The 24,926-nt window shown below is 40.5% G+C and overlaps 1 protein-coding gene across 3 annotated transcripts in view; it reads left to right on the plus strand.

The window, feature by feature from the left end:
* Sf3a2 (splicing factor 3a subunit 2) overlaps positions 1-18,345 on the plus strand; it is a 57,161-nt gene extending 38,816 nt beyond the window's left edge. For all 3 annotated transcript variants that reach the window (XM_067121942.1, XM_067121952.1, XM_067121959.1), the window contains exon 2: positions 16,318-18,345. In XM_067121942.1, the coding sequence (XP_066978043.1) occupies positions 16,347-17,432 (1,086 nt within the window). In that variant the 5' untranslated portion in view covers positions 16,318-16,346 and the 3' untranslated portion in view covers positions 17,433-18,345. The remainder of the gene's footprint in view (positions 1-16,317) is intronic.
* Positions 18,346-24,926: the final 6,581 nt, after the last annotated feature.

Below are 24,926 nucleotides of genomic sequence, written 5' to 3' on the forward strand. Positions count from 1 at the left end.
ATCCCTTTTAGTCTAGTTTTTGGTTTTTACTTTTAATGTTTTGTTGTGTTTTTTATGGTCGGCTGAAAGAGAGTGTTGAGGGTCTCTCTCTTTCATCTCGTATTACTAACAAGGTTAGGCTTGGTCAGGTGGTCGGTTTTGGTTGTTAGCTCCTTGTAGTTTTTTATTACCTAGCTCTGTCATGTAAGAGGATAGCCATTTGATTGATATGATTCAGGTAGAGGGCTCTGTCTTGTAAGTGGGTTAATCCCCATTGACACGATCCATAACAGGCTCTGTCATTAAGATAAGTGGGTTTTTTCCCCATTGATATGATCCAGAGGGGCTGTCAGTCTTAGGTTGATCTCGCTGAAGCTCTTGAGGCATGCAGACTCATAGACAGTATCCATGAAGTCTTCTGCCCAATCAGGTAAGAACCATGGTTTTTGTTTTTCCTACAACATATGTTGTTTCCCGTTTTTTTTTAGTTATTAGCTGTCTCTTGCCCTCCTCCAAGGGTGCCAGTCAGCTGTATATATCTGACGGGTAAGTTGCATGTACAAAAATGATATTTTTGTGATAAAATAAAGTTTTGTACATACTTACCCGGCAGATATAGGATTAATGGCCCTCCCAGCCTCCCCTCAGGAGACAAGTGTTAGAGAAAATCTGATATGAAAACGGAATGGTTCATTCCCGCCACCCAGCGTTTGGTATGGTAGATCACCTGACCTACCTGTCTCCCGAGGAAATTTGAATTTCTGTCGGGAACGCCCCCTAAAGACTATAGGCATATATCTGCCGGGTAAGTATGTACAAAACTTTATTTTATCATAAAATATCATTTTGCGGGAGCCTGGAGAACGAAAGGGGCGGACTCCTGGTCCCTAAAGGTTCTAGAGAAGGGTTACAAGATCCCCTTTCTCGTGTTGCCAACCCTGTACACGTCACCCAGGGATCTGTCGCCTTCTTACCATCGAGAGAAGCAACAGATTCTTTTAGACCTCCTGGAGCAGTTGATAGAGAAGAAAGCCGTGGAACAAGTTCTGAAACTGGATTCTCCGGGGTTCTACAACAGACTATTCTTAGTCCTGAAACAGTCGGGAGAATGGAGACCGGTCTTGGATGTAAGCGTCTTGAACCGCTTCATTTTGAAAGAGAAATTCAAGATGGAAACGCCCCAGTCTGTTCTCGGGCTTTAAGACCAGGAGATTGGATGGTCTCTCTGGACTTGCAAGACGCTTCTTTCATGTTCCCATACATCCTCAGTCAAGAAAGTACCTGAGGTTTGTGCTGGGGGACGAGTCTTCCAGTTCAGAGCTCTTTGCTTGGGTTTGCACAGCTCCCATGATCTTCATGGTGATCATGAAAAATGTTGCGAGGTGGCTTCACCTGGCGGGTGTTCGTGTTTCGTTTTACCTGGACGATTGGCTCATCTGAGCCTCTTCTCGGGTGAAGTGTCTGGAGGACCTGACTTTGACGCTGAATTTGGCGAAGTCCCTGGGACTTCTAGTGAACCAAGAAAAGTCCCATCTGATCCCGACGCAGTCCATCGTCTATCTGGGGATTCAGATGGATTCAGTGGCTTTTCGAGCTTTTCCATCCCGAGAACGTCAACTGCTTTGCTTGGAAAAAGTCTCGTCTTTCCTAGGGAAGGAAACATGCTCGGTGAGGGAATGGATGAGTTTGCTGGGGACCATTTCCTCGCTGGAGAAGTTTGTTTCCCTGGGAAGACTTCATCTCAGACCCCTCCAGTTTTTCCTGGCGGAGAACTGGAGGGACAAGGAGGATCTGGAAGAGACATTGAAGATCTCTCCATTGGTCAAGGATCACCTGTGGTGGTGGCTCGATCCTTCCTAAAACTGGCAGAAGGGGTTTCTCTCACCTTCAGAGCCCCGACCTAGTGTTATTTTCCGACGCGTCCAGGGAAGGATGGGGAGCAACACTAGGAGGGGGAAGAAGTGTCAGGCACCTGGAGAGGGGAACAGGTGTCCTGGCACATAAATCTCAAAGAATTGGGGCTATCCTGCTGGCCCTTCAATTTTTCGAGGACCGAGTTTCAGGCCGAATTGTTCAAGTAAATTCGGACAACACCACAGCTCTAGCTTACCTCAAAAAACAGGGGTACTCGATCCCGTTCCCTGTTCACCCTAGCGAGGGAGATCCTGCTTTGGACACATGCACGGGGGTCACGATTCTCACCAGGTTCATTGCAGGCGTGGAGAATATCCGTGCGGACCTTCTCAGTCGGCAACATCAGCTTCTACCGACCGAGTGGACTCTTCACGAGGAGGTGTGCTTAGAACTGTGGAGGTTATGGGGTCGTCCTCTAGTGGACCTCTTTGCTACGTCCAGGACGAAGAGACTCCTCTTTATTGCTCTCCTGTCCTAGACCCAGGAGCAATAGCTATAGACGCCCTCCTCTGGAACTGGAAAGGCCTAGATCTTTACGCTTTTCCTCCCTTCAAAATTCTGGGAGAAGTGATCAGGAAATTTGCAATGTCGGAAGGAACAAGGATGACTTTAATAGCCCCTTTCTGGCCAGCAGCGGATTGGTTCCCAGAGACCATGACTTTCCTGGTGGACTTTCCAAGAACGCTTCCCCTGAGGGTGGACCTTCTCAAGCAACCTCATTTCGAAAGGTTCCACAAAAGCCTCCCCGCTCTGAGTCTGACTGCGTTCAGACTATCTCAAAGTTGGCAAGAGCAAGAGGATTTTCGAAAGCAGTGGCAAAGGCTATCGCCAGTGCCAGGAGACCTTCATCTAATGTGGTCTATCAATCCAAGTGGGCTATTTTTAGGAAATGGTGCAGGAGCAACGGAATTTCCTCGACCACGACTTCTATACCACAAATAGCAGACTTCCTGTTTCATCTCAGGCAAAAGAATAAACTGGCAGTCTCAACTATTAAGGGCTATAGGAGTATGTTGTCGGCAGTCTTTAGACACAGAGGCCTAGACTTGGCCGACAACAAGGATCTTCACGATCTCTTGAGATCCTTCGAGACTGTCAAAATCCTCAACTCAGGACGCCTTCTTGGAATCTGGATGTTGTCCTGAAGTTCCTTATGTCAAGTGCGTTCGAACCTCTATCCTCGGCTTCCCTCAAGAACGTGACTAGGAAGGCTGTCTTCCTAACTGCTCTGGCGACGGCTAAGAGGATTAGTGAAGTGCAAGCCATTAGCAAACATATTGGCTTTAGGGGTCCTAATGCTGTATGCTCCCTAAATCCTTTGTTCTTAGCCAAGAACGAAAATCCTTCAAACCCTTGGCCCAAGTCTTTTGAAATCAAAGGTTTGACGGAGATTTTTGGGCAAGAGTCAGAAAGAGTCCTGTGTCCTGTCAGGGCTCTCAAGTTCTACTTAGCCAGGACCAAGGAGACTAGAGGTCCATCGGACAGTCTGTGGTGTTCGGTGAAGAGGCCTGATTTACCTATGTCTAAGAATGCCTTAGCATTCTTTTTAAGAAGCACTATTAGAGAGGCTCATTCTACCTGCCTAGAAGGTGACATGAGACTTCTAAAAGTCAAGGCTCATGAAGTAAGAGCCATTGCGACTTCGGTAGCTTTCCAGAAGAATATGCCCCTTAACGATCTTCTGGGTGCCACCTTCTGGCGAAGTAATTCAGTGTTCGCTTCGCATTATTTGTGGGATGTGAAGACAACATTTGAAGACTGCTCTTCGCTGGGACCATACGTTTCCGCAGACACAATGTTGGGGGAAGAGGGCAATACTCATCCTATCCTTTAGGGGTTAGGTAGTTTCTTTTAATCTTGTTGTTGTATTTTTGGTTGTTGGGTGGCCATTGAGGTGGACGTCCCAATTTTTAGCCTATGTTAGGTTCGATGGCTTAGATAGGCTCAGTCAGGTGGTTGGTCGTTGCTCCTTTTCCCTCTCAGTATGGTCGTATGATCTAGTCCTATTGTTGTCACGCCCCCTTGGACAGGTCATCTAGAACTCACCAGCTTTATAGGTCCCTACCTTGCTGGAGACTCTAGTAAAGCAGAAGCAGGCTTGGGTGACAGTAACCTCGAAGTCAGCTATGCTAACAGGTAAGGAACCAAGGCGTCAATCGCCTACATTTGTTTGTTTCCTAAATCCTATTCTGTCTCTTCCCACCTCCAATGGTGGGATTCAGCTATATATATATCTGGCAGGTAAGTGTCATGAACAAAATGATATTTTAATGATAAAATAAAGTTTGTTCATACTTACCTGGCAGATATATATACTTTTAGTGCCCTCCCACCTCCCCTCTTGAGACAGTGGCACTAGAAAATCTGAATAGAAAATGGGAATGGTTCCCGATTCCCGCCTCCCATCGGCGGGAATGAGTACTAACCACCTGGCCACACTGCGTGTGCCGCGAGTTTTGAAATTCTGTCGGATTTCGGAGAAATACAACTATATATATATCTGCCAGGTAAGTGTGAACAAACTAATTTATCATTAAAATATCACACAAACCCATTTTTTCACACTACCACCACATTCCCCCTTACTAAAAAAATTTTTTTTTTCAAAATCCTTCTCACTATTCATTCATGCTCCAGAACTGGACATTGACTGCGGGTCCATGGCCTCTCATTCACCACCTCTTGTTCACTCACTTCCACCCCAACTGCACTGGACTCGCCCAGTCTTGGTTTTGAACTACTTACACCAACTTCATTCAAACTCTGGAGACTTACGTCTGTTTCAACCTCACTAACACCTGACATGGCTTCTATCACTTAATCTGCTAGGCTCTGAATCAAGTTATCCAAAACTCCCTCACTCACACTCCCTAGTGGTGCTAACTCTTTCTCACTCACACTCACTCCCACACTTACTCTTTCAACACTTTCGCTGAAAGGAAACTCACACACTGTATGTATCATCTTTCTCGTGGCTCAGTGTTGTTTCCAGCCCACCCAAATACTGCGTATCCTTGTCCACATTCCTTGTACTCTCCAAATTCACTCCTTCCACATTCTGTTCAAATCCCTCAAAATCAATTACACCCTCATTCTCACTACTGTACCACCAAACAACACTGCATGGGTATTTTCACTTCTCACGCTAACTGACTTCTGAAACCCCTCAAAATCAACCAGCTGAAACCCCTCAAAATCAACCAGCCCATCACATGTACTCTCTCCAAACAATCTAGTTAACACGCCCTTAGTCTTTCTACTCCTCCTTTTAGACCTTCTCTTATGTTCCACCAACACTAGCTGTGTGCCTCCCCAATTTATATCTTCTCCTATTCCTTCACTTTCCTTTTCCTTTTCTTCCCTTAACAACTTCCTAATGGGATGCACCATTATGTATTTCGGTGGTTCTCTCCATCTTTTCAACTGATTAAAGTGTCCTCTTAGTACCTTCACATTTCCTTCTTCATTCTTATCTTCTAAAACATAACTCAGTCCATTTGACCAAACTGTTTCTCCCATATCTTACTCACTGTCAATCTTCCTTTCTCAACCACCACCTTCAACACTTTATCACCTACTCTGAAACTCTCAAACCTTTCATTCGCTTGTCTCCTCCACACATCCCGCTCTTCTTCATTCAAATCCAACCTTGCTCTCACATACCTCTCATACTCACTTGGAGGCATGCCAGTGCTTTTATTGTACTGAACCATGTACACTCGGCAAGAAAAGTGAAGATACAGTTTTCTTTAGATTTCGTTCATCGAATTTTAATTTTTTTCTTACAGAAAACACATAATCTCGGTAAATTTACTCTAGAATATGAAAATACAATGCAAATTATATCATATATGTTAAATCTGCAAAACAAAAACGTTCAGATACTTAAAAACACCATGCATGTCCGAAGTAATCAGAATTTCTCAGATGACTTCGTTTATAGAGATCTAAAAGATAGTGTATGGTTATCTCGGTGTAGTACTTTTTATCAGAACGGCAATATTTACTCGTTTTCCGTTATGAACAGGCTTATTATTGCATCATCATACGAGGTAATGATAATTTCTTTAATTTTTACCAATTCATATTTGTATTTCACGGTGTTAAAGGTCAGCTGAAATTAATGGCAGTAAATGTTGTGACAGCTAGGGCAGGTTGACCCAATCTATTTAAATCCGCAAGAGCGTTCTCTATGATGTGCGGAGTACCGCGTTTAACTTCGGCAGGAAAACACAAGTAACTGGATGTTTCTTAACGTCTGCCATAAATCTCTCTCTCTCTCTCTCTCTCTCTCTCTCTCTCTCTCTCTCTCTCTCTCTCCATTGCTAAAACATACTGTACAAATATAGTATCGCTCAATCTCTAAAAGAAAAAATAATGAAATGAGTAGCTCTACATGTAGGCCTAGGCTTACACAACAGCAACTCTCTCTCTTCTCTCTCTCTCTCTCTCTCTCTCTCTCTCTCTCTCTCTCTCTCTCTCTCTCTCTCTCTCTCTCTCTCTCTCTCTCCATTGGTAAAACATACTATACAAATATAGTATCGCTCAATCTCTAAAAGAAAAAAAAATAATGAAATGAGTAGCCCTACATAAAGGCCTAGGCATACACAACAGCAAGGCTCTCTCTCTCTCTCTCTCTCTCTCTCTCTCTCTCTCTCTCTCTCTCTCTCTCTCTCTCTCTCTCCATAACATTGCATTCATTCCTTTATTGTTCCCCAAGTTTTTCGTTGGACATTGCTCAAATTTAACTCTTGATTTCATTATGGAAGATCGCGTTTTCCATTATGCAAGCATTCCGTTCATTGTAGTGTCATAAATTCATATGTGCAAGGTTACTTCGTAGGTTATGTGGAAAAATGTTTATTTTGCTCAGAACTATCGCTGCAAATTATACAACTTGAACGAATACTGTAAAGCTTACTACTGCATTTAAGTATCAATGATTTCAGAACCGTAGAATATGATTGAAAGTTATAGGAGGTCAAGCAAAAAACAAACACAATAAGACTGAAGCTCCTCCCCTTTCTAAAGTTGCCAGAGGCCTCATTATTTAGCAATATATGTCCAAAGATTAAAAAAACTGTATCCTCACTTTTCTTGCCGAGTGTACATTGCTACCACTCTTCCCAACAACAAATCCCATTCATTCTCTCTATCAGCCAACATTTGTAACATCTCACTCAGAGTCCTTATGGCTCGTTCCGCCAACCCATTCGCACTTGGTACGTATGGAGTTGTTACTACATGCTTGATATCCCGAACTCTCTCAACATTTGCTCAAACGGTCTGCCAACAAACTCTGCCACATTATCGCTCAACATTCTTACCAGCTTCCTCACCCATGCAGGCAACAAGACCATACTGACCTCTCCTGCAAAGTTCTCACTAGTTTTATTCTTCACTGCCGCACAACTTACAACTTACTCTTATGATCTTCAGTACCATAACAACCAATCCTACGTTTCCTCGTGCAGCTACTGGCAAAGTTACACAATCAATTGCCACTAACTCAAACGGCCTTCAATTCTCTCACATTGATATGAAGCCCTTTCTCCTCCGAAGACCACCTACCCAAGATTTACAGGTTCCTGGGTAGCGCTGCCCAACCTAGGTCCGACACGTTGGAAAAGAAATCTAGGTTGGGGCTCACCGGAACGAGAGACTTCCCTTCCGAAAATCTGTCTGCGGACCTCCACCACCGCAGATCCTCCCTTATTTCTGGGGTTATTGGTCCTGATGCACCTTCTGATCCCAGCACGCTCTTAAATAGAACTGGAGAGGTCTCATATGAAGTCTCCCCAGTTTTACAAATTGCTCCAGAGAAGCCATCGTCCCCAAGAGACTCATCCACTACTGGGTGGTGGAGCAAGAATGAAGCAAGATCAAGAGGTCTACCTTCCTCAGACAGTCTTCTACCCTCTTGAGTGACGGAGGAGCCTGAAAACTCAGAGAGTCTATCAGAACTCCAAAATAAAGAATCTTCTGAATGGGAATCATTTGTGATTTCTCGAAGTTCATTATTAGTCCTAATTCCTGGGTTAAAAGAAGAGTCTTCTGTAAGTCCTCCATGCAGCATTTCCTTGTGGGCAAACGAATGAGCCAATACTCACTCCCGTTAAATGTAGCCAACCTGCCAAAGGAGCCAATGCTCAAGTGAAAACTTGTGGGGCCATTGAGAGACCGAAGCAAAGTGCTCGAAATTGATAGATCTGGTCCTCGGAAACGAATCGTAGGTATTTCCTTGAATCTAGGTGAATCGGAATATGGAAATAAGCGTCTTGCATGTCCAGGGAGATCATCCAATCTCCCTGACAGATGGAAGCAAGAACTGAGTGGATGGTTTCCATGTTGAAATTTTTTTCTACAAAGACGTTCAAAGCACTTATGTCGAGCACCGGTCTCCAACCCCCTGAAGCCTTGGGCACTACAAAAAGGCAATTGTAAAATCCTTTCGAGTCTGCTTTTTTTACTACTTCTGTTGCTTCTTGCTCAGAAGAGAGGACATTTCCTTCGACAGGGCTGAATACCTCTCTGATCTTATGGAGTAAGCCGTCAATACGATGGGAGTGTAGGTCAATGGTGGATTCTCCCTGAAGGGAATAGAGTATCCCTCGTTTAAAACTTTAACCACCCACTGATCTGCTCCTCTTTCCCTTCATCTCCCCCATAAGAGGCAAAGCCTGGCCCCTACCGTAGCATGAAGGACTAAATTCTCACTTGCAAGAGGATAATTTGGAAGAAGATTTCTTGATCGCTCGGGGAGCAAATCTAACTGATCCTCGGGACCTGGAGCGCGATCTCTGATTTCCTCCATGAAACTGCTTTGGTTGCTTGAGAGGAGATGAAGGTTTAACTGAGAAGGCAGACCAGTCCCTCTGGTGCTTTGTCGATTGGGTCAACAAATCTTGCGTTGATTTCTGGTGTAGACTTGCTGCAATCTCACTTACGGTGGGCCTGTGGAAACAAATGTTGCTTATCCAGAGGGGAAAAAGGAGAGCAGATTTCTGTGGGGCCGTAACGCCCTTCGATGTGAACGAGACCCACCTGTGAGCCTTCTCTAATGGCTTTATCTGCGCAGGAGAGAAAATTAAACAGTTCTGAGACTTCATCACACAAAAAAGCCTGATCTTGAAGCTTCTCGGCAACTGCTCCCAAACACCAGTTGAGAAAACTCAACTTCTCGAAGGACTTGAACACACTTTTCAACAAATGATTCATCTCCTATGCTGAAAAGAACATCTTTGCCGTAGCAAGAGCCGACCTACGCCCTGAGTCAATGAGCACAAAAAAGTCCCCCTGGGAGGAGGCAGACACTCCCAGGGAAGAAATTTCTCCGTTGCCTATGACAAATACCGCATACGTGTGAGGTGAGAGGGAGGAACACTAAAACAGGCTTTTCCTTGATCCCTCTTCTCGGAAAGCCAGTTCTTTACTTGGTCAAGAGCTTTCTTCGATGAAGAAGAGAGAACCATCTTAGGAAGTCTCATTTAATCCATGGGTTGATTGGTCATCAAGAAAGACAAAGCTGGAGAGGAAGGAGAGGCCGGAGTGAAAAATTCCAGGAACTGCTGCAGAAGGAACTTGAGGAGCGTTGCATATGGGGTAGAAGACGAGTCCTGCTCCCCTCCTTCGTCTTCAGAAGAGATCAGAGACATAATCGAGTCTAATTCAGGAGCTGTCTGTGCTGCAGGTTTCTGTAAAAGATGAAAGATATTATCCAGTTTACGTTGCAAAGGCTTAAGAGCTGGGTCCAACGCAGGAGAAGGCTTATCAGAAGCTGCAGGGCTCTTGGAGTCTTGAGGGGGCTCAAGCGCTAGGGGGAAGATCGGAAGCTTTAGGGCGCTCCGATGAAAAAGAGCATCCAACCACCTCAGGGCGCCTGACTGCATCAGGGCGCTTTGCTGCTTCAGGGCGCTTAACTGCATCAGGGTGCTTGGCTGCTACAGGGTGCTTGTTTGCTTCGTGGCGCTCATCAAAGCGTTCTGCCGATACGGGATGTTCAGAGGGTACAGGGAGCTTACGTGAAATCTGGAGCTGTTCACCCGAAAGGTGCAGTGGGCTAGAGCCTCACTCCTGGCGCTGAAGAGAGGAGAAACACTCCAGACTGTCCTACTTGCTACACGAAGGTTGAGGACTGAAGGAGGGGCCCCTCATTCTCTTGCAAGGGAGATGTGGGGACTGATCTTTACCCAAGAAACGTCTCTTAAGCGGGCAAGATTCATCAGGGAAGAGACGAAGACAGCTCTTACGAGGCGAGGACTCCTCAGATCTTGAAAAAAGCTGATGCACTTCCGAGACACCTTTCCAGCAGCTGTGTCTAGTCGTAACCTGGGATGCAACTGGCTGGGCTGAGGGGACGACTGCCCGTGGGCAGACCCCACTGACCTCCCTTGGGTTACTGGTATGCCTCCTTCCAGGTAGCAGGGAGTATGGCAGGGACCAACGCCTAGGAGAATCAGCAGGACGAGCAGCTGCCTCCTCCAATGACACTTCACCTTTAGCACTGTTTTCATATTTGTCCATCAGGACACGCACTGATGCCCCTAACTGGGTTCGGAAGGCATGGAGCCAGAAGGAGTAGGTGATTTAAGAAAAATAATTGATGCAGGTGGGGAAGGGTTAACAGTTGGAAAATTAACAGACATGTCAGCTTTATCCGATCTAGGGGTCAAAGCCTGACTAGCTAATTTCCCACTGGCTTTAGCAACTGCTTTCCTCTTCCTATCTCTCTCTAGCTTAGCTAAATGAGAATTTGTTGACCCAATCGATGGAGCGCCAGAGGGACTGGTCTGCCTTGTCACTTGAACCTTCATCTCCTCTCAAGCAACCAAAGCTGTTTCTTGGAGGAAATCAGAGATCGCGCTCCAGGTCCCGAGGATCAGTTAGATTTGCTCCCCGAGGGATCAAGAAATCTTCTTCCAAATTATCCTCTTGCAAGTGAGAATTTAGTCCTTCATGCTACAGTAGGGGCCAGGCTTCGCCTCTTCTGGGGGAGATGAAGTGAAAAAGGTGCAGATCAGTGGGTGGTTAAAGTTTTAAACGAGGGATACTCTATTCCCTTCAGGGAGAATCCACCATTGACCAACCCTCCCATCGTATTGACGGCTTACTCCATAAGATCAGAGAGGTATTCAGCCCTGTCGAAGGAAGTGTCCTCTCTTCTGAGCAAGAAGCAACAGAAGTAGTTAAAAAGGCAGACTCGAAAGGATTTTACAATTGCCTTTTTGTAGTGCCCAAGGCTTCAGGGGGTTGGAGACCGGTGCTCGACGTAAGTGCTTTGAACGTCTTTGTAGAAAAAACAAAATTCAACATGGAAACCATCCACTCAGTTCTTGCTTCCATATGTCAGGGAGATTGGATGATCTCCCTGGACATGCAAGACGCTTATTTCCATATTCTGTTTCACCCGGACTCAAGGAAATACCTCTGATTCATTTTCGAGGACCAGATCTATCAATTTCGAGCACTGTTTCGGTTCTCGACGGCCCCACAAGTTTTCACTTGAGCATTGGCTCCTTTGGCAGGTTGGCTATATTTAGCGGGAGAGAGTATTGAGCTATATCTGGATCTGGATGATTGGCTAATTTGTTCGCCCACAAAGAAATGCTGCATGGAGGACTTACAGAAGACTCTTCTGTTAACCCAGGAATTAGGACTAATAATGAACTTCGAGAAATCACAAATGATTTCCACTCAGAAGATTCTTTATTTTGGAGTTCTGATAGACTCTCTGAGTTTTTGGGCTTCCCGTCACTCAAGAGGGTAGAAGGCTGTCTGAGGAAGGTAGACCTCTTCCTCTCGCTTCATTCTTGCTCCACCACCCAGTGGATGAGTTTCTTGGGGACGATGGCTTCTCTGGAGCAATTTGTAAAACTGGGGAGACTTCATATGAGACCTCTCCAGTTCTATTTAAGAGCTTGCTGGGATCGGAAGGTGCATCAGGACTGATAACCCCAGAAATAAAGGAGGATCTGCGGTGGTGGAGGTCCGCAGACAGATTTTCGGAAGGGAAGTCTTGTTCCGGTGAGCCCCGACCTAGACTTCTTTTCCAACGTGTCAGACCTAGGTTGGGGAACGCTCCTCAGGAACCTGGAAGTCTCAGGTAGGTGGTCTTCGGAGGAGAAAGGGCTTCATATCAATGTGAGAGAAATGAAGGCGATACGTCTAGGTCTGCAACAATTCGTGATGCAGGTACACAAAAAGACTACAGGCAGTCCCCGGTTACCGGCGACCTTGGTTATTGGCGATCCAGTTTTATGGCGCTTGTCTAGCAACGACAATAATTGGATTTTCAGCACCGATTCCCTGTTATCAGCGCTGATCCCCGGTTATTGGCGCCAATAACTGGATACCAGTGCCAATAACCGAGGATCAGCGCTATTATCGCTGATTTTCAGTTGTCGGCGATTTTCGGTTATCTTCACGCTGTCGGGAACAGAATCCCGCTGATAACCAGGGACTGCCTGTATAGCGGTATATGCGGACAATACCACAGCCCTAGCATACATCAAACATCAAGGGGGAACCCACTCATTTTCACTCTGTGAGGTAGTGAGAGACCTGCATTGCTGGGCAGATGTCCTGGCAGACGAGTTGAGCTGTCACAAGCAAATTCTGCCCACGGAGTGGACACCTGATCTTCACGTTTGTGCCAGCCTTTGGAAATTATGGGGTCAACCAAACATACACCTGTTTGCAACTTGCAGGAATTACTGCCTTCCTGTGTTCTGTTCCCCTTTTCCGGATCCTCTAGCTTGGGTGACGGATGCAGTGATTCTGGACTGGTCCAACCTAGATCTTTACGCCTTTACTCTGTTTGGGATGATTTGAGAAGTAATAAGGAAGTTTTGTTCACACAATGTAAGGATGACTCTTGTGACTCCCTACTGGCCGCAGAAGGAGTGGTTTCCGGACCTGATTGATCTTCTCGTAGACTTTCCGAGACTTCTTCCCGAGATTCCAAGTCTTCTCAGACAACCCCACGTCAGGAAGTTTCATCAAAACCTATCCTCTCTGGCCCTAACATGATTTTGACGGTCTACAGACTCGTCAGAGTGAAGGGATTTTCTAATTGGCATCAGTGGCTATCGCCAAAAGTAGACGCATCTCCTCCAATGATGTCTACCAAGCTAAGTGGGCACGCTTTAGGAGTTGGTGTAGAAGAAACAAAGTCTCTTCCTATAGAACATCTATCGCTCAGATAGCAGACTTCCTTCTCTATTTGAAATCGTGTAAAGGGTTTTCTGTCTTGACAATAAAGGGTTACAGAGCGATGCTCAGCTCTTTTTTTCAATATAGGGGCCTAGACATCATGAACAACCAAGTCTTGTCCAAACTAATTGAGTCTTTCAATATATCCAAGTCCAAGAAAGAGGAGTCCTTCTCTTGGAATCTTGATGTCGTTCTTAAGTGGCTTTCCGACCCTCGCTTTGAATCTATGCGTTCTTCCTCTCTAAGAGATCTGACTTGGAAAACTCTCTTTCTGGTTGCCTTAGCAACAACTAAGAGAGTAAGTGAACTTCAAGCAGAAGACAAAAGGATCGGTTTTTCGCATGGGAATGCAGTCTGCTCCTTTTTGCTAGGATTTCTAGCGAAATATGAAAACCCATCACATCCCTGGCCCTGTTCCTTTTCGATTTCAAGCTTATCAGATATTCTAGGCATGGAAGAGGAAGAGAAAGAGCTGTGCCCAGTACGTGCCCTCAGATATTATTTACATCGGACTGAGAAAATTAGAGGCCAGTTTAGTAATCTCAGGTGTTCGGTAAAAAACCCCTCTAGACCCCTATTGAAGAACGCCATTTCGTTTTTCATGAGGGATCTCATCGTTGAGGCACACTCTCAATTAGCGGAGACTGACTTATCACTATTGAAAGTTAAAGCTCAAGAGGTAAGAGCAGTTGCTACTTTGGCAGCATTCAAACACAGTCTTTCTCTCTCTGCGATCCTGGAGGCAACTCATTGGAAGTGCAAGTTGGTATTTGCGATGCACTGTTTGCGGGACACCGAGACAGTTTGTGTACGTACCTGGCGTGGTGATGGGTGAGGAAGTTTAGGAAGTGTCCCTTCCTTTCATTTTCTCTTCGCCTTGAAAATGGTGTCGAGTTCTTAGTGAGCCTGAGGGGGGTACGACGTACCTGGAGTGCCCAGCAATTTTTAGTGTCGGGTAGTGGTCTTGTTTTTTATTGTTCAACCATTATGTTTAATTATGGTGTAGGTGACTTTGTTGTCTGGTATATTATTTTTGTGGTACTGTGCCCAGGACAGGGACAATTAAGTATGCTTTGTTGGTTGGCCTACGGTGTACACCTTTGTCGCAAAGCTTGGTCTTATACTTTGTCAGCCTTGGGAGTACTCCTTCGCTGTGAAGTGTCCCACTTAAGTAGAGGCACGTATGGCCATGCCACCATGTCGCTACAGGTTGAGATGAGCACCACTAGAGGCAACCTGCAGCAGCTCTCTCACTCAGTAAGGAACAACAATTATCTCATCAATTATAACTTAAGCCTTTGTCTATGATTCCCCACCACCTTTCAATGTGGAATCAGCTAAGTAATTACTGGGTAAGTTACTTATATAAAAATGACATTTTTATGATAAAATTAAGTTTCATATGTACTTACCCAGTAATTACGGATGGAGCCTACCCTCCTCCCCGCACATGGACTTTTTTTTTTTGCACAAACAAATTGTTGTGTTGGTGATGTTCCTCTTTCATACCTTGAAATTGGGCGGGGCATAGTCACCTACACAAAACAAAAGAATCGCTACCCCAAAATTCAAAATTCTAACAGCTGTTTGAGTAGAAACTCTTAGCTAAGTATATATAAAACTTAATTTTATCATAAAAATGTCATATTTTCGTATTGTCATGACTAAATGCGCATTTTGTAATAAAACTATTAAAATACTCGGGTATATTAGTTTTTTTGATATAGGAAGGTTCTAGATGGTTATAGAGGGGTTTTAAGTATTCATGGATTTTAGCTATGGGGGGCATTGTGGTACACATCCCCCATGAATACCAGGGGTTAACTGTATTACTAAGCTTTCGCTCATCCACAAAGATACTACGTTGACATGAAAATTTTCTTGACATCCCTAGAGCAAAAATTTCTTCTTGGGATCAGGATCAAATATAACATCTGAAATGTTAAGTGTCTGACAAGCTTCAATACTGTAATGCGATTCCAATTGGCTCTGGATTTCAGCCAGGCCGTTTTTCCAGTGGTGGAAGTCCATCTCAATGGCACAATGATCAGAAGTGCCTATATAATCACAGACCTTGGATTTGACAATAGCTGGAGCATCTGTGAATATGAGGTCTAATCTATTACGAGAAATGTGTGTGGGTTCCTCAGTTAGCTGGGCAAAATCGGAGGATACACAGAACTCAAGAGCATACTGGCCATGTTGCATTACCATCTCCTCATGGAGCTTTTGAATCCTGTGACTGAGCCATACTAATCCTTTCCAGAAGACAGTCATATATAGAATCTTTGACATTTGGAATGTTGTAAACAGCAAATATGTAACCTTTGTAGAGCTTACAGAAAATTTGAAACCAGAACTTCATGGCAACTACACACCAGATTTTTCTGACAATAAATAGGTTATCAGTATTTTGTGGTTTGGCACATAATCTCTTTTTCATTCAACTTGCTCCTCAGAAATTGGGCTTTATGATATAATTAAGTTTAATTGACCTTTAGGCTGGTGTGCATGGATTTTAGTAAATAGAATTTCTAGTTGTATTTTGATTCTAATACAGTGATACAAGCTAAAAATAGGCATTATTTTACTAAAACATAGTGTACAAGGTTTACTGTTGTAGTTGGAAGAGTATAATGCTTGTTTGATTTCATACAACCTTTATTTATCAAGGATTAAAAATCCCATACCATAGCATATATAAATTTCCACAAAAATTAGGCAGTTTGTGAAGGAATGCCATTTTATTGAAGTGAACTATGGGTTTTCTTTTGTACTTAGACTTTTTTGTAGCTGTTAGACTAAAGAACTTTGTTACAGTCTGCCCAAGTTTCTTTAGAACCCAATACTGCCAAGTCCTGTCTGATTCACTTTTCGTCTGTCCAGTTTTTTATTACTCTCCTGGAATTGTAGTCTCTGTTGCTGTAAACATTTTTAGCACCTGTTTACCAAAAAGCATTTGATATCTTATAACATCAGTAAAAATTTTATAGAAAGGAAATATTTATGATTTGAATAGTCATGAATTCAATTATTTTTAGGTTCATGGAGTCACTGTCATCTAAAGCCTATGTTGTATTTCATCCTTGGGCTCAGATTGTATTTTTAATGAAATAAAAGTCCTACTGGCTATTGCAGTGGGTATTGTAGAGTTTGATGTATTCATGGTGTGGTATGAATTTTTCATTGATTTTGTTTTTCTGACTTTTACAGGTAACTGGTAATTCTCAAGTTCATTGAAGATGGACTTTCAGCATCGAGCTGGGGGGAAAACTGGAGGAGGAGGACAGGCATCATGGTCTGAAAGCAACAGAGATCGCCGAGAACGTCTTCGGCAGTTGGCTTTAGAGACAATAGATCTGAATAAAGATCCTTATTTTATGAAGAATCATTTAGGTTCTTACGAATGTAAACTGTGTTTAACATTGCATAATAATGAGGGCAGTTACTTGGCTCATACTCAGGGCAAAAAACATCAAACTAATCTTGCAAGACGAGCTGCAAAAGAAGCCAAAGAAGCTCCTGCGCAACCTGCACCAGAGAAACCACGTGTAGAAATGAAGAAGTTTGTAAAGATTGGCCGTCCTGGTTATCGTGTCACTAAGCAGAGAGACCCGGAAAGTGGACAACAAAGCTTATTATTCCAAATTGATTACCCAGAAATCGCTGACAATGTTGCACCTCGTCATCGCTTCATGTCAGCTTATGAGCAAAAAGTTGAGCCTCCAGATAGAAAATGGCAATACCTTTTATTTGCTGCTGAACCATATGAGACAATTGCATTTAAAGTTCCAAGTCGTGAAGTTGACAAGTCATGGACAACATGGAACAAAGAAACAAAGCAGTTTTTCTTACAATTTGCCTTTAAGATTGACCCAAAAGCCAAAATGGTACCCCCAGCACCACCACCTATTCCAGGTCCTCCAGGCCCTCCAGGACCTCCTGGTCCACCTGGTCAGGCGGGCCCTCCTGGACCTCCAGGTATGCCTCCACCACCTGGATTACCACCTCGCCCTCCTATGATGCCACCTGGTCCCCCACCAGGTATGCCACCTCCTCCAGGACCCCCTGGTATGCCACCACCCCCAATGAGGCCACCAATGCGACCCATGATGCCACCACCACCACCTGGCCCTCCTGGGCATCATGGGCCTCATGGTCAGCTGAGACCACCACCTGCTCCACCAGGCATGGGACCTACCCCTCCAGGAATGAGAGGACCTCCTCCCCCCCCAGGAAGTCTTCCTCCTCCCCCACCACCATTCAATCCAGTTCCTCCTCCACCCCCATCAAGTGGTGTGCCTCCTCCACCACCACCCAAAAATTAAACTTTCAAAGGCTTACTCTTAGATCAATTTTTTAATGTTATTTTTTATTTTATTTTATTTTATTTTTTTTAAGTAATGTACCTTATCAGGGGAAAGATGAAATGGGTAGTTGAGAGTTAAACAAGCATTTGGTATAGGCATAATGAATATACTGTATACAAAATTTGGAAAAGTGAACTATTTAGTGGTGCTTATTCAATCATTTTTAATTTGAAATCATGCATACAGTATTAAATATGATGAAAATAAGTATTACAGAACCTCCTCTACTTACAAACTTTCAAGTTATGAATTTTTAGAGATACGAGTAACTGTGATCGTAAATTAAAGTTTGTTCAAAAGTAAGAAAAACTGTACTTCACTGTATTATTATCATAATTTGCTTAGTATGGTCTTGTATTATTAATTATCATAATTTGCTTAATGTATATTTAGATTGTATATATCATTCGTATTAATAAAATACATACTCTATAAAACATAGTACAGTAATAGCATTGTGTTTTAGTATGAAAAACATAAATAATACTGTACGTATTGACTCAGTGTATATCAAGTTGAACTTTTGAACAAAACAAGATACGAACAGATGCTCGGAACGTAACGTGTTCATAAGTAGAGGAACGTCTGTATTTTTGTTATTAATTTATTCTTGTTTACAAAGTTTTTTCTGTAATTTTCTCAGTCCTCAAAATAAATGACAAGTCAAAATTAAATTTTTTACTTTATTACACGTTGCACTGACTACTCATGGCACTATAAAAGAAGATCAGATTAGTTGTACTGTAATACATGCAAGCATCATGTTCTTACATAGGTGCAGTGTATGTTTGAGTAGGGTTATATTTGCCATATGAGGATGGCTACATGGAGCTGCAATTCTGTGATCAGAAAAACACTATTCTCCTTTGTACGTGGTGATTTTATTTCTCATCCCTTTCCTATCTTGTTGATTTGCTGAAGAAGTACCTTATCTTCATATATCAAGGAAAATTTCTGAAAGTTGTTCTTCAATAAGGTGTTATGGTTACTTCTTCATAGTCATTGACATTTACAAATATTTTCATTACATTTCAGTTATTTGTTTAATTTACATAAACTACGGGGCTTAATAACTTGAAGCCTTTTGATGAGGTATATATATACTCGTATATACTGTATATGTATATATTAGTTTGGCTTCTATAGAAATCCAAACTGCTTGACAGACCCGGACAAAATTTTGCACATGGCCCCTATGTTTGATTTGAGTTAAAAACCTTTTTAACTCAAATCAAACCCCTACCCTATGACAGACATAGAAACACAGACAAAACAAATGAAATTTTCGTTTTTACGTCACCTTATACTTCAGTTTTCTGGGTTTAACCTCAATTTTCACCTGACACTTCATCTTTTTTTTCTGGCACTGCCAGAAGTATGATTAACCTACAACAATAAATCACCTAAAGCATCAATTTTTTATCAGAATTTACGTGAATTTTGATAACAATTTATGATAATAGTTATAATTGTTTATTAATTGGTTATTACCTCAATAAAATCTACACTTGAAAACCTAAATCGATAATTTCTTTTCGTAGTAAGCGAAGCCGAGTCCATGCATGACAGTTGGAATTAATTATCTTGCGAATTGGCAAAAAACTCCACTGCATATGGAATATAAGTCTCTTATTACCTTGGTACTTATTACCTGGAAATTCTAGGCTAAAACTTTACAGGAATGTAGATCATTACATTTGGAAATCTTTCCAGAAAGGCACTTGGAAGGTATGTATATGTATTAGATGCAAATAGGTATTAAATTAAGAAATGGCAACTACTGCACTTCAAGAAGCTTGAAGTGCTCACAGCTTGCACAACAGTCAATTCATACCCTTTGCTGATGTAATCATACACAGTAAGGAATAGTATTCCCATCATTGAGGAAAATAAAGTTATTGTTTATGGTTATACAGTATATTAGAATGATATACAGTATATGCATTTCTGTCTTTTATCAGTACGTATTTATTCAAAACAATAAACCTAACGTTTGTCCGAAAAGGGAAAGATTTTGTTTGATTCATGATTATGTTATTTTACGAACTGACCAATTTTATAGATGCCATACGTGTAACTTTATACACAATTCTACATTAAGGAATTTGATGTCATTGTAAAGATAATGAGTTGTAGTTTATTATATGTTAAAAACATAAATAAAACCAATATGAAAAATATGTTATGAGAGTTAAAGTTAGCCGCATAGAAGTGTTTTGCTACTTTTTTTCTTAATATGATGAGGGGGTGGAAGGCTAACTCTTGCAGCAATTTTTCATTTAATAATAGGAAAGAAGTAAAAAGGTGTAACAGAGTATAGACTAAATATTTCTTATTAAAAAAAGACGTCTATTCGCCTACAATATTAGTGAATGAATTTAAATTAGAACTGAGGGGTTGGTTCAGTTTTTATGAATTGGACAGTGAAGTTTACTTTCATTATAATAACACATATCATTAAGAGACATCATTGGCCTAGGCCTATACCAAATTGTTTCTATCACATGGAAAAATTGTTTTAGATTATTATTGTATGATTTTGACTTATAATGGGCTACAAATAACATTGAAAGGTCTAACAGTGAATTGAATAAGCCTATGACATAATTTATTCATATTCTGATCAGAGCATGTGAGATAATTCCCAGATGAACTACAGCTTTTAAACCGGTTCAAAAGCCAGATGGTGGAATCAGATTTGATTAAGAAAAGAAACACCGTGAATATTTCAAGTGGTGCGTGGGATTCAGATATTATAAATCAAATCTTCCTCCAACCAGCCATTAAGAAGATTAAAGAGAAATTGTCAACTGGAGTGACATAACGGCTGACCTATGGACCTTCTGATATAAATACAGTACTGCTTTTTGGTAACTTTTTCTTATTCACTATTTGCCTGAGGAAAGAGACAGTTTGGTCTCTGAAATATAGCCTTTATTTTCCACATTTTGGTGTTTTTATGGGCTCCTTATATTGGGTATATACAGGCAGTCCCCCGGTTACGAGGGGTCTGGCTTACAACATTCCGAGGTTACGACGCTTTTCAAATATATTTATCAGAAATTATTTCCCAGTTTATGATGCATGTTCCGTAGTTATGACACTTACGCCGGCGATCCAATGGAAGAAATATTGCTACAAAATGGCAGAATAATAAAAATTTGAAGTTTTTTTTTATGAAAAACTCAATAAAAAGACAGTTTACATAGTTTTCAATACAACCAGAGCACTAAAAGTTAGGTTTTCTCAGGATTTTTGATGGATTTTCGACGATTTTTGGCTTACAGTGATTTTTGGCTTACAACGCGACGTAGGAACGGAGCCCCTGTCATAAACCGGGGACTGCCTGTATATATATACGGTATATATATGTATGTATATATGTATATGTAATATATATATGTATATACATAAATATATTTATGCATATGTACATATATTTATATACATATAAAATTTATATACACAATATATATATACATATATTTATATATATAAATATTATATATATAATATATATACATATATGTATATATACATATATATATATATATATATATATATTATATATATGTATATATATACATCATACATATACATATATGTATACATATATATATATATATATATATATCAATACATATATATATACATATATATATATATATATATATATAGATATATATATATACATATACATATATATATGTATATTTATATGTATATATGTATATCCTGTATATGTATAAACAGTATGTATATAGATATGTATATATACATATGTATATATATGTATATTTACATGTATATATGTATATCCATATGTAAACAGTATGTATATGTGTATATGTATATATATATACATATATATATATATATATATATATATATATATATATATATATATATATATATATATATATATATATATATATATATATATATATATATATATATATATATATATATATATATATGTATTACATTATATATACATATACATTATATATATATTATATATGTACTATATGCTCATATACATATATGCATATATGTTTATATATGTATATACATACTCTATATATACATATATAGATATATATACATGTATATATATAATATGTATATACATATATACATATATACATATATATATATATATATTATATATATATATGTATATACATATATATACATGTATATACATAAGTATGAATATATATACACATACATTATATATATACTTATATATATATATATATATATATATATATATATATATATATATATATATATATATATATATATATATATATATATATATATATATATATATATATATATATATATATATATATATATATATATATAGAGAGAGAGAGAGAGAGAGATAGATATTTATATATATATATATATATATATATATATATATATATATATATATATACATATATATATTTATGTATATATATATAATATATATGCATATACATACATACATACATTAGTCCCAATGTATAGCAGTGTCGGCTGCTCGAGTTGACTTTCTCCATCTATTTCTATTCCCTGCATCATCCCCCAGTCCCACCTCACCCTTATCCCTCCTCACCACATCCATCCATCTGATCTGCTGACACCCCACACTTCTCCCCATCACTGGAATGTTCTTAGCTCTCTTGATTGGTTCCATCTCCTCTCTTCTTATCACATGGCCATAGTATCTCAGACGAGCTTCCCTAGCCTTCTCCTTTACATTACATATACCACGCATTCTTCTTATATCTTGACTCTCCCTCCTTTCCAGTTGTGATATTCAGCAATCCATCTCACCATCCTCATGGTTCTTTCCAACAGTCCCTCCTCTTTCCTATTAAGTGCCCAAGTTTCCACCTTATAATAGTACGGGCCTGATAACTCTCTTATTATTATGTAATTTTATAAGTATTCAATTTGTAAGTTTGAAATTATTGATTTACATCATAAGATGAATAATGTGGCATTGTGCCCTTACAGTTGACTAAATTTGGTATTCAAGGAATTATTAATAATAAAAACGCTGAAGGACATAACTTGATTCGATTATATGATGCCACTAAATTTCACTGGAATTGCACCACTAAATGGCAGGTAAACTTTGAAAATTTGTTTTAATTTTGTGAATAATTTAGAGTAAGTTTGAGCACTATCTTTTAAATTTTTCATGTTGGTTTTATGCTGGGTCCAATTGATTATGGATAAAACAGTAGTTCCCTTGAAATTTTGTAAGTAACAGAACATACAACTAAGAAACTGTGGGGTCTGGTGCTTTGGGTTGATTGTTCTTGCTCAATATTCTTCATGGTGTAGGAATGTGTTATGCCATGTGTAAATAACTTGTAAACTTTTTATGTTACTGTATGTTTAATGTTCTTTCATAGATGTAAGTAATATCAGATGATATTCCCAATGACTGTTATGGTACAGTGTGAAGTTAAACGCATAACTTTGCTGATTTCAGTAAATTTTATAACTTGGTACTTGCTTTTCCTTTTGAAACCCAGCTGTGAATTATTTTTGACAACTCAACATGTGCTCCCTTTCACATGTACAGTATAGCGGTGTTCCTCACTGCTCTGTTATTCCACCTACTCTTTTCTTCCTCTTCATTGATGACCTGTCTACTTGTAAAGATGCTCTTGCTGATAATTCAACCAACCGTACTTATTTGTTCACCTCCCAGGCCTCTTCATTGCAGAATTACCTTACCCATATTTGTTAATGCTGACCTTTTGATGTTTTCTGGAACGAGTTTCCATAACTTCTTCAAATTCAATAGATTAAAGACAAAGTTTCTTCCATCTAATTCTTTACTTATTTTAATTCTCCATAGGGGGGTTAGTGCCGTCAGTGAATCTCATGTGGTGCACTGTAGGAATTACTTCAGGTTTTTTACAGCGTGCCTTTGGCCCATAGTTGCAACCCCTTTCATTCCTTTTACTGTACCTCCGTTCATATTCGCTTTCTTCCATCTGACTTTCCACCCTCTCCTAACAATTGTTTCAGTGCAAATGCGAGGTTTTCCTCCTGTTACACCTTTCAAACCTTCTTACTGTCAATTTCTGTTTTAGCACTGAATGACCTCATAGGTCTCAGTGCTTGGCCTTTGGCCTAAATTCTATATTCCTTCCTTCCTTCTTTCACTTATTTTTATTAACCCTCTCATTTTTGTCAGTAATTTGGGTGTCCAGGTTGTTTCTGATTTCTCTCTGCATTTTCACACGTTGAAACTGCTCAATTTCTCTGAAAGATTGGTTATATTGTTTAAATGTTGTCAACATCTTTCTTCAAGTCTGTTTTTGAAGCTTTATGTGAGACCAGTTGGACATGGCCCTCTGTGAAGTGTCGCTCATGTTTAAGGTGCAAATTTTGGATTGTGTTCTTCAATATAAAAGCCATGCCACATTGAAATAATATCCCATTGCACTTGTTTGACCTAAGGGCATTTGATTGATAACCCACACCCAAATCCTGAGTGCAAAGAGTGCAGAACAACTCTTGTAGTCAAACAGCTTTTGTGACTGTTCAACTTGCAACCAACATCATCTGTAAAGTATCAGAAGCGAATTCTTGAAAGAAATTTGATCAGCGCCCTTATTTTCACTCTGTCAGTTTTTGAATTATTAAGAAGTTGTATTATATTATAGTCTGTCAGACATACTAAGATTGATAGGATGGGACAAATAAGGAATTCTCATGTTGACAAGTGTCTCATTATTTTGATAAAAGTATGGGCTTAGCAAAGCCTACTCAGGTGAAAGTTCCCCTCAACTTGGGACCACCTTGACGTGGTGAGGGGCCTCTTGAGCCCCAGGAATCTGTTCCCGGGTTTGAGTCCAGGAGTCCCATATACCATTATATATATATTTTTTATTAATTTTTGTGGAGTTTTCCACTTTTGCTAAAATTTATTGGACCTGGTAAATAGGAAAAGATATCATAACTGGGATTGGGTTTATGTCCGAAGCTAAATAGTGGGAACTGTGGTAGGACCATGAACTGCCCAATAATGTTTGGACCTGAGAGATATCAGGCGGAACTATTCTCTAGGACTGGACCACGGATTCCAGTGGGGTCCGGTTCTGGGGACAGGGCTCTTGGCATTCTATCCTGTTTGCCCATAACACAATTAGAGTGGGGATGGTAGTATTCTTGTAATACCTTCGGTCCTAGCAAGCTGGTTTGGCTTACACTTGAGCCACTATAATCATGTTGTGCCATCCCCCATGGGGTAGGGTAGGGACTCGGACATTTGGGAGTCAGTTCTCACTTGTGCCATTGGTGGGAGAATAAACCCCATGAAAGGCTGTTGATATATTTTTAAGGTTTTCAGGTTTATTGTTATTTTTTTTACCCCTCTCAAATCTTTGTGTCTAGCATTTATAAGGATTTGAATACCCCTGGACCCTCTGATGG

The sequence above is a fragment of the Macrobrachium rosenbergii genome, chromosome 2, assembly GCF_040412425.1.
Source record: "Macrobrachium rosenbergii isolate ZJJX-2024 chromosome 2, ASM4041242v1, whole genome shotgun sequence".
Classification (NCBI taxonomy): Eukaryota; Metazoa; Arthropoda; class Malacostraca; order Decapoda; family Palaemonidae; genus Macrobrachium; species Macrobrachium rosenbergii.